This window comes from Colobus angolensis, unplaced genomic scaffold, assembly GCF_000951035.1.
Source record: "Colobus angolensis palliatus isolate OR3802 unplaced genomic scaffold, Cang.pa_1.0 Scaffold5, whole genome shotgun sequence".
NCBI lineage: Eukaryota > Metazoa > Chordata > Mammalia > Primates > Cercopithecidae > Colobus > Colobus angolensis.
In genome coordinates, this window is record NW_012118487.1 from 1,432,420 (window position 1) to 1,442,993 (window position 10,574).

Consider the following 10,574-nt stretch of genomic DNA (forward strand, 5'->3'; position numbering starts at 1 on the left):
GGAGTTTTTTCTGCTGGTTGTTGAGGAGCGGGTTGTTTAGTTTACACACACGCGGGAGCGGGTTGTTCAGTTTACACATGCGGGAGCGGGTTGTTCAGTTTACACACATGCGAGAGCGGGTTGTTCAGTTTACACACATGTGGGAGCGGGTTGTTTAGTTTACACACACGCGGGAGTTTTTTCTGCTGGTTGTTGAGGAGCGGGTTGTTCAGTTTACACACACGCGGGAGTTTTCTAGCTTCCTTCCTGTTCCTGGCTTTCGGTTTCGTGCCATGAGATCAGAGAAGATGCTTCATTTCAGTCTTCTTAAATTTGTTAAGACTGGTTTTATCAGTGTTACTTTTTAATGTGCCAATTTTCAATCATGGGGCAAATTTTTATCATGTAATAGTTGTAGTTTTTGATTAAGAACAAAATATGAATTTAGTGCAGAGGCGGGGACTCCCCTTAGGCCCTTTTGGGCAGCCAGGGATGGGGAACCTGGAGCCCCCAGCACCAGGACTGCGAGGAACCGTGTCTGCTTTTACGAGGGCGCTGAACACCCTCTTCACTGCTCCCGCACAGGCGCTGCCTGCTAGGAATCCAAAAGCTCTGGGAGTACATTACTCTCAAAAGAACAGAAATCCTCTGAGTGAGTAAAATATACACAAAACACTTAATGACCATACGATAACAATAATGTCAAATAAATTAATATTATTTTAAGAGGCCAATGTCAAATAAGATTCTATTTACTCCTCTTTTCTGTCAAAAGCGAAATACTCTTCAATGTTTCCATCCACATGGTAAACCTCTTCTTCCAGGGACAAGCGTGTCGTTAGGTCAGCAACCCCCGTGCCATCAGGGCCTGGCAGGGCAGAGGCTGAGAGTGCTGCTGGGACTATTTGAGAGCCAGAAATGCACAACCTATGGGGAAAAAACAGATTCTACATGGGAGTTTATAGGACACCAAGAACACAATGCTTAAATGATCACGGCGGATCTTTAAATTATCTTTAAAGTACAGAATCCCCCCCAAAACGATTGAATATTACATTGGACAAAACTCGTGTCCTTAAAAACACTTTAATACAGGCATCATTAAAAATTGTAAGGGCTTCTTAAAAGCCTAAATTATTCTATGAGTTTGTACCCTCTTTGGTTGCAGTGAAAGGACTGCATTGTGTCACGGCACACCAGATATGTGTGAATGGCATAGAGTCATCAAAATCCTCTAGTGAACAGAAATGACAGGACAGAGCTTCATTTCTCCTGCTGCCGCTGTCTGGAGGCTTATAATCCATCCCAGTGAGGCGGTTTCCATCCTGCACCCAGTCCACCTTTCACAGCGTCTTTGGAACAAACGTGGAAGGTAACTACCACGTGTGTGCATGTGTGTTCCCTATATACATAGATTACACATCTCTCTATATACACATACATACGCCTATCATCAGTTCAGAATCAAAAGCTTCTTATAAAAACTCTTCTCTGTACCTGCCCTTCATCAGAATCTAAATTTCCAAACTGGATGGAGCCAAGGCTTGTAGATGAGATAAACATGAAAAAGTATAACTAAAACACAGCTAACAATACTTCTTGAGAGTTACTCATCTGAACATACTCTCTGACGTTGCTGCTGCGTCCGCAGGCACTGAGTGGGGGTCTGTGGACCGTGGAGGCAGCAGTGCTGCCCTGGAAATGCTGGACGCCTTCGTCAGTGGGCAGGGTCAGCTGTCTTCCTAATACTCTGCAAGGTCAAAGAGAAGCTACTAACATTTTTGATCAGACAAAGGGAAAACGTTTGGGGATTTTAAAAGTAGGAAACACTGATTTTGAAAGCATGTGTATGATAGGATGAAGTGTGTATGGGTACGTGGGAAGCATCACGCATCATAGAAGAAGCGTGACTTTGAGAGTTTAGGCCAGATTGTTCTTCCACTGACTCAGTCTCAGGCAAGGTTCTCAGGCTAATTTCACCTGTTTGTCTTTCATTTGCAAAACAGGATAATAATGGTTACCTTGCAGGGCTCATGAATGGCTTAGAGATCATATATGACAGACTTAGGTGTCTAAGGCAACACTGGGCACACAGAAGCTCTCCACAGATACTAATGCACAGTTAAACACAAACATAACAAGAATAAAAACATAAATATGCACACTTGGCCTATGTACCTGGCAATCTTTTCTTTTCCCACCTTCCCTCCATTTCTATCAATAATGTAAGATAGCAGTGACAAGAGTAAGACTGAGCTCCCGAATTTTTGGTGAGTGACCATCCCCAGAAAAGTGAGTTTCCACAACTAGTATCTAGTGGACATATCATACTCTTTAGGGCAGGTGACTTATCAAGGATTGAAAAGAAAAAAAAAAAAACCTCTAGTTTGGTCAAGAATTCTGTAAAAGTTATCTCGTGAATGTAACCAGAAAATCCAGCCACATTTACATAAGCGTTCTAATTGATTCTCCCCAGATAGAATCTAGAGGAACTCAGGTAACTTTGATAAACTGTCCCCCAGTACGTTGGCTGAGTGACCGAAAGAAAAGCTTGCCTTCATACCCCATCCATATCCTCCATCTTTGATATAAAAAGTAACACACGCTCCTCCCTACATAAGGAATGGGTGAGATGGGAAGACCCATCTATCCAGCCATTCAGTAAATCATCACTGCCCACCCTCGCTGTGTTCTGTGATGGACAGACACGTGCTGCTCACACACAGTGAATGTGAAGGTAAGAGGTGACCTCCACCGTTCTTGCATTCATTGTATGTGTAATGCCCTTCTCAGGAGGAGCCGAATTTGCTTCTCGCAAATTAAAAAGGCGCTTGGGTACTGGAATGTCTCAGCATTTCCTCAGACACCATAAGAGGACAATGATCTCTCAGTGAAGGACTGTGCTCTGTGTCCATATTCTGACTGGGCAGGTGCTTTCAGATCAAATGTATTGATCATATCGAGGCAGGCCAGGGGTGGGCGCTTCGAAAACCCACCCCAGAGAACTTCCACCAACCAGGTCCCACCTCAGATGGAGGGATCTTCTTGTCCACTCCCCGCACTCGGCCAGCAGACTCTGGGTCTGAGGATTCACTTTCTCTTCAAATAACATTTCCTCCACCTCCCAGAGTAACCGCTGCACTGTCTGTGCACTGGCTTCATCAAATTCCTAAACAGAAATGCACGTTTAGTTACGACCCTGAAAGTTACAGAAATGCGGGCTTCTGGATCAATGCTACTTGTACATTTCCTGTAACCCACCATGTACGAGGGTACATTACGTGGTAAAAAGAAGGTGGCTTTGCAGTCAGACACACCCGTGCTCCAGCTGTTACCTTTCGGAGAAATGCCATCTCACGCTGAGCCTCAGATTCTTCTACTGTTAAATAGAGAAAACTTCTACCACAGGAGTGATGAGACTCGAGAATTTGCATAGATACAGGTATAGGTGGAGGTGTTCACACTGCCATAGACATCAGCGTCGACACACAGACACAGCCACAGCTGCACGTCCACACACACACAGACACGCCCACATCTGTATGTCTGCACAGACACGCCCACATCTGTATGTCTGCACACACACACGCCCACATCTGTATGTATGCACACAAACACGCCATGTGTATGTCTGCACACACACACATGCCCACATCTGTATGTCTGCACACACACGCAGCCACGTGTCCCTCACAGAGCTGTGCCTGACACACCTAAGCACACCTGCAAAATACAAGATTTTTTTTTCTTCTGGTGATACCACAGAAAAGAAAATTACTTTTGTAGAAAAGGTCACTAACCTCCTTAAATGAATGAACTGGAAAAATTTTTTTTTAAATCCTTAGTTATCCTAAGAATATTAGGGTGAGACCTGAGTATTAATTTTTCCTCTGGCCTTAGGAGATTCTTACACTTGGCTGCAGGGAATCAGAGATGAGAAAACCTCTCAGCCTTCCTAGACGGTCTCATTGGGGAGGCAACCCTCCTGGACCTCTCAGAGCCAAGGCAGGATCCCCGCCACATGGTTTCTAGGAGCACCAGAATTTCCACAGTTCCCAGGGCAAAGTGTGTATTCAGTCACACATATGTGTCCCCAGATGGTCAGTCCAGGTTGATTTTCACAGAATGCTACTTGTTATTTTCTGCATTAGCTCCTCTCTCAAATTGATAATAAACCAGATTCCCAGATTACAGGGGAGTTGAATTATTTCTTTTAAAATACAAAGAAAAGGAAAACTAATAATAATATTTATCTCCCAGGAGGAGACTGGGTGGCTGGGGCATGGGAGAGAGCTCACTTTCATTTCTCTATCTTTTGTATTCCGTTGCTTTTGCAAATATTTCCCATCAAAAAGTAAATACATTTTTAAAACTTAAAATGAAAAGCAATTACAGGGTCTGGAGTATTTTTAATTCTATAAATGGAAGTTATACGGATTTCCCTGGTAATTCCATTAAATGTTATACTAAAAGAATCCTAGAACTTGGACAGAGTAAAGCAGTGGTGCTCAGCCTTCTACCAAGGAAGGCGGGCTTGAGCGGCGGCGGTGAGTGGGCGTAAGGCTAAGGAAGGAGGCAGCTGCCCCTAAGCAAGGGAGTTGCGTGCGTGAAAAGTCCTCCTAGCAGTGCTGAGCTGAGTCCCTTCCAGACTCCCTCCCCTGCCCACTCCCCTGAGAATCTCGGCTGTACAGCTGCGGACTGAAGCGGATTCACGTGTGCGGTGGGAGTGGGGAACCGCTTTTAAAGAAAGCAAAGAGGCCAGGTGCAGTGGCTCACCCCTGTAATCCCAACACCTTGGGAGTCCGAGGCGGGCGGATCACGAGGTCAGGAGTTCGAAACCAGCCTGGCCAACATGGTGAAACACCATCTCTACTAAAAATACAAAAATTAGCCGGGCATGGTGGTGCGCACCTGTAATCCCAGCTACAGGGGAGGCTGAGACAGGAGAATTGCCTGGACCTCGTAGGTGGAGGTTGCAGTGAGCCGAGATCGCGCCACTGCACTTCAGCTTGGGGGACAGAGCAAGACTCTGTCTTAAAAGAGAGAGAGAGAGAAAGAGAGGGGAAGAGAGAGAGAGAAGGGGGGGGGAGAGAGAGAGAGAGTGAGAGAGACAGAGAGAAAGAGAAAGAGAAAGAAAAAAAAACCACCAGCATAAATGAGGTAAAACAGAACACCCAAGGTGCTGTAGCCAGGTGGGCCTCACAAAAGGCAGTCTGTGTCCCGGGATCCTCAGGGACCCCTGGAGGGAGGAGGAGGGAGGAGACTGTGTGGCCAGCGAGTTCCTGAGCAAGCTGGAGCAGTGGTAGCAGAGCTCACCCAGCCAGAATCCCAGGCTCACACAGGCAAAAGCACTTCATAGGCAACAACAGCTCCCCCAGGGATAGGAGGTGAAGGTGAAATATCCGACTGGGAACACTGGCCGGGAGTTCTCTATTCACAGTGGGCTGTCACAGCTTTCACTTTTCCAACATTTTCTTCCTCTTCAAGTCCTGAATTTCCGGCCACGGATACCACCAAGAAGTCACCGGCAACACACACCGGGACAGCCGGCTGCAGGGTGGAAAGGAGAACACTGCGGGCAGCTGAGGCGGGGCCAGGAGGTTATGAGGGAGTTGCACTTTTCTCCACGGTTCGTGATCTATTATTTTCACATGTAACATGTCCATGCTTTTACATGTATGTATGCAACAGGTCATGCTTTTATAATTGGTTAAAAAAAATTTTTTGAATATAAGGAAGCAATTCTTCACTATACACTCTAATTACAAGATTATCCAAAATATTCTGAGACATACGTCATCTCTCCAGGAATAAATGGAGCCCCTCTCCGTGGACGAGCCGGTGGTAGAGCTCTGTGTGGCCGACCCAGACCAAGAGGTGTGGGCTCCCGTGGGTGTGCGGCTTCCGCTGGAGGACAAGGATGATTCGCTGCGGGAATGAACATGGGCAAAAAAATCACATTTGCTGGAAGGGCTTAGACGGCTAAGTGGCTTCACTTCTCTGAGCCTGCTTCCTCTTTCACTAAATAAATTTATTGATTTCACAGTATACTAATTTTGAAATATTTTTACAGTGTGACGTTTACACTAGGTTAAAAATAAAACTGCATCTTACTTTTAGAAATTCATGGCCAGTCACTAATTTCCTTTCCCACATTTATTACAGGCATTTTGTGATTTTGTAATCTGAAACAATGAACAAGGTGAATTCTTACCAGGTATATTTATCAATGGCTTTCTGCACATTTCTTGTAAAATGTGTAGGTAAAGGATCTTTACTTCTCACAGTAAAACTGTGCCTTCTAGGTCCTTCTGACAGTCCTCTTCTGGAAATAAAATAAAACATGAAAAGTCTCCCTAATGTAATAATATAGTTTTATTCATTAAGACTTTTAAAATTTCCTTTTTGTATAAAGTTGCTCCCCCTTCTTCTGCCACATCCCTCCAAACTCACCTGTGCATAAGCGGCACACACACACACACACACACCCCTCACATCCTCAAGAAACTGAGACTTAGGACCTTATCATTTTTAATTTTCTTAAAATCAAGGTTGTCATTAACCTACATGCACCTTTATGTGAACTGAAGACAACATCAACTTTTTGTGACTTAGCCAGAGAAGTAAAAGTTGCCCCAAACAGTTCGCACTATTTCAGGGATGTCAGGTCCCAGCTGTCCCTGGACCAGGCCCCTTATACTTACAAAACCCAACCAGCCCTCCAGTAAAAAATCATTAATCTCATATTAAGAAGCATCAAATTCTTTAGACTCACTTAGAAGCCACACAGACATCTAACTCGCTTTAATTTACCGTTGCTGTTTGTGGGTATACTGAGTTTTCAAGAGTTAGAAAACATTAAAATTTAATGAAGAACTAAAACAAGAAATATCTAGATGTTAAATAAACTATTAAGCCTAACTGGTGTAGCACAGTTCCTGTTAATCATTGAAATGTCCTTTCAATGAACCACTTAAAACATTTACTTCCTCTATAGTCAAAATATCTTCCTGATGTTTAATAATCAACAACATCTGTTTTTCAATAGAAATCTTATTTTTCTTTATAAATAAAATACATATTAACATAAGATATGGTAGTGAATTAGGAAAAACTTCAACTTTCAATATTTCTAATAAGGACACCACTCTAGTATGCATTTTTAAAAAGTTTGCTTTTGCTTCCAATTATAAGGCTACCTAATTGACCTTAGCTCACTGCAACCTCCGCCTCCTGGGTTCAAGCGATTCTCCTGTCTCAGCCTCCTGAGTAGCTGGGATTACAGGCGCCTGCCACCACACCCAGCTAATTTTTGTATTTTTAGTAGAGACGAGGTTTCAACATGTTAGCCAGACTCGTCTTGAAATCCTAACCTCAAGTGATCTGTCCACCTGAGCCTCCCAAAGTGCTGGGATTACAAGCGTGAGCCACCATACCCAGCCAGCAAAGGGAATTTTTAAAACAAATTAATTACCATGTACAGATTAGCAAGAACATCTACCTTCCATAGATATGTCTCGTGCAAGAGAGAATAATAGAATTATATGATTTTTTTTTTTTTGCGATGGAGTCTTGCTCTGTCATCCAGGCTGGAGTACAGTGGCAGGGTCTCAGCTCATTGCAAGCTCCGCCTCCCGGGTTCACGCCATTCTCCTGCTTCAGCCTCCCAAGTAGCTGGGACTACAGGCGCCTGCCACCACGCCCGGCTAATTTTTTGTATTTTTAGTAGAGACGGGGTTTCACTGTGTTAGCCAGGATGGTCTCCATCTCCTGACCTCGTGATCCACCCACCTCAGCCTCCCGAAGTACTGGGATTACAGGCGTGAGCCACTGCGCCCGGCCGAATTATATGATTTTCCTTTTTCTTCTCTTTGTTGCTTATGTATCTTACGGACAACCAGGTAACTCCGAGGATAAAGGTGTTAAAGAAAGGGCCCCAGAGAAAAGAATGAAGGACATGTTCTAGGTGACAAACTGCTTTCCCTTTAGCTCTCTTCAGTTGCTTTCAAGCCATTATTTCTTGACTCAATAACTTTTTAGGTAAATATACAAATACTAATGACAGAAAATAACAACTAAAAATTACATAAAATAGATTTGTTTTGAACACTAAAAAAAAACATACTGGTATATGAGTTAATATATGACTGAGAAATAATTTTAAAACCCAGCATAATGAATTAACTAAAACATTGCTCTTTTATGATACATATCTACAGAATAATAATAGGGGGTTCAAATTTGCTCTGCTACTGAGGCTTCAAGCAAGTTACTTTTCCTCTCTTGAATTCAGTGTCCACATCTGTAGATAAAGTATATAAAGTGTCTAATCAGTGCTAGATAAATCAGGTTTACCTGCTTACTGCTATTATTATGTTATTATTATTATTTGATACAGGGTCTTGCTCTGCTCCACAGGCTAGAGTGCAGTGGCAGGATCACAGCTCACTGTAATCTCGACCTCCGGGCCTCAAGCTATCCTCCCACCTTCAGCCTCCCTAGTAGCTAGGACTACAGGTGTCTACCATCATGCGTGGCTAACTTTTTAATGTTTTGTAGAGATGGGGTCTCACTATATTGCCCAGGCTGGTCTTGAACTCTTGGGCTCAAGTGATCCTCCTGCCTTGGCCTCCAAAACTGCTGGGACTACAGGCATGAGCCACCGCACCTGTCCTCTCACTGCTATTATCATCATCACATGCTACTCTATGAAGATGCTGTGTTCTTGTTTCTTTGGACCTCCCACAGCATTTTGTATTATATAGATCTTTTCACATTTTAACCTTTTGCTGTGACCTTGACACCTTATTCATCTTTTAATCTAAGCACCTGAAATAACACTCATCACACAAAAAAATGCCCTCTGTTGAAAGAATCAACAGGCAAAGATGAAATTAGCAACTCAAATGCAGAACTCATTTCACTATAGAATTACTCTGAATGTTTATGCCTGAAACATAGGATTACACTGTGACCTGACATGAAAATATTCCCCAAATTCAAGACATTATTGCATAACGTTTTACTCATTAAAAAGTCACAGCTCTTCTTTGAGCAGCTGATGTTCCCCCAAACAGTTTTCACCTCCAAATGGAGCGTCTGCTCTGCTCAAGACCACCTGTCCTGCTTCTAGCTCCTCCTCCGCCTTTTGTGCAACTTCAAAGCCAAATTCAGAAAGGGACGTATGCAAGTTTGTTTCAATGAATAATTTCTTCCTCTAGGAAATTCACTCTTTTTCAGGGGAAAAGGTGGAAGGTCTTTTCAAATTAAGAAGAAAATTATTTACAAAACAGAGGAAATCATGTCTCTTCACATCACACCATATCCTTTCCAGGACCAGGCTTCCCACTGTCTTGGATGCAGAGCTGAGGCCAGGAGGTCTTGGGATGCAGGGCAGAAGCAAATGGGAAGCTGGGTAACAGTCACACCAATTAGTATGAATTAGATGCCTTAAAACTCCTCTACTCGACGCCATTTATCCTTTTTTCTTCTCTGCCCTTCCCCTCCGTGTCTCCTTTTGAGCAATTTCTTGAGCTTCAGAGTTCAGTGTAATAACATACAAACTTGACCACACAATTCACAAAAAAAACTAAGTGAACAGGAATTTAAGTCCATAATTCAATGATTGCCCAAGAGCACAAAGAAGATAGGGACGGGGTTTCTCCGAGGACCCAGGCCACTGACTGGCCTGTGTCTCCGCGACCGCAAGTTACTAACATCATGAATTAACAGCAGAGACTAAAAAATCCCTTTCTTTTCTTTTTCTTATTTTTTTTTTCTTTCACATCTTGTTTTGGTTCTTTGGTTTCTCTGTTCTCTAACCAAGGATTGTACTGGTCCTTCATGCATAACATTGAACCTTTAATCCCCTATAACTATGGACTATTAAATACGCTACCCAGTCTAAGAAAGTGTTCACAACTTACAGGATGCATCCTACAAGTGCTTTAAAACTTGAATGTGGTGGCATGCCTATGAAGCTTCTATACGTAGACACGCAAGTTCTACACTAGTTCCTGTCCATACTGTTTAAATAGAGCAAGGCTGATGATTTGCGGGCAGGTCTTCGTAGGGTGCACTGAAGTGCAGTCACTACACTAGACTACACTCATTTGCTGGTGCATGGAGCTAAGGGTGAGTTCCAATCTCCATGACTCAGTGCCAGCTGTCAGGGAAATAACCATCTGGAGTTACTTTCGTAGGTTGCTTCCTGACAGCCCACAAACCTCTGCCACGCTGCTTTGTAGAAACTCTAATGTCAGTGACAGCAGCTTTCAAAATTGTCTATTCCTAGTTGACAGGACTGTCTGACATAAGCACTGTACTCTGAACAGGTTACAATGCAGGCGGGTTTTCAGGCCGGGGTGGCACACAGGGGCACTCCCGGGTGGCCATGGGAAGCCGCTGCTCAACATGGAACGCTCACACCGCCCTGACCCAAGACCAGCAAGTCCCCGGAGCGACCGCGGTGACGGCGGAGTCCCTTGGGCGGGGAACACTTCTCCGCGTGAGCCGTGCCCGGGGCAGGCCTGACGTCTCCCGAGCGCCGGCAGGAAAGCCCGGGCCAGACGCGGCCGGCCCGAGGGCAGAGAACA

General features: G+C 44.1%; 1 protein-coding gene across 2 annotated transcripts in view; it reads right to left on the reverse strand.

Annotated features, from left to right (window-relative positions):
* The window catches only part of FAM149A (family with sequence similarity 149, member A), a 64,640-nt gene that overhangs the window by 18,712 nt on the left and 35,354 nt on the right, over positions 1-10,574 (reverse strand). The window contains exons 2-6 of one of the 2 annotated variants that reach the window (XM_011959517.1): positions 6,194-6,304; positions 5,775-5,907; positions 3,006-3,148; positions 1,604-1,729; positions 736-906 (exon numbers count right to left, since the gene is read on the reverse strand). In XM_011959517.1, coding sequence (XP_011814907.1) covers positions 736-906; positions 1,604-1,729; positions 3,006-3,091 — 383 coding nt within the window. In that variant the 5' untranslated portion in view covers positions 3,092-3,148; positions 5,775-5,907; positions 6,194-6,304. Of the gene's footprint in view, positions 1-735; positions 907-1,603; positions 1,730-3,005; positions 3,149-5,774; positions 5,908-6,193; positions 6,305-10,574 lie in introns of those variants that run through there. The other variant, XM_011959518.1, reaches the window with a different exon arrangement.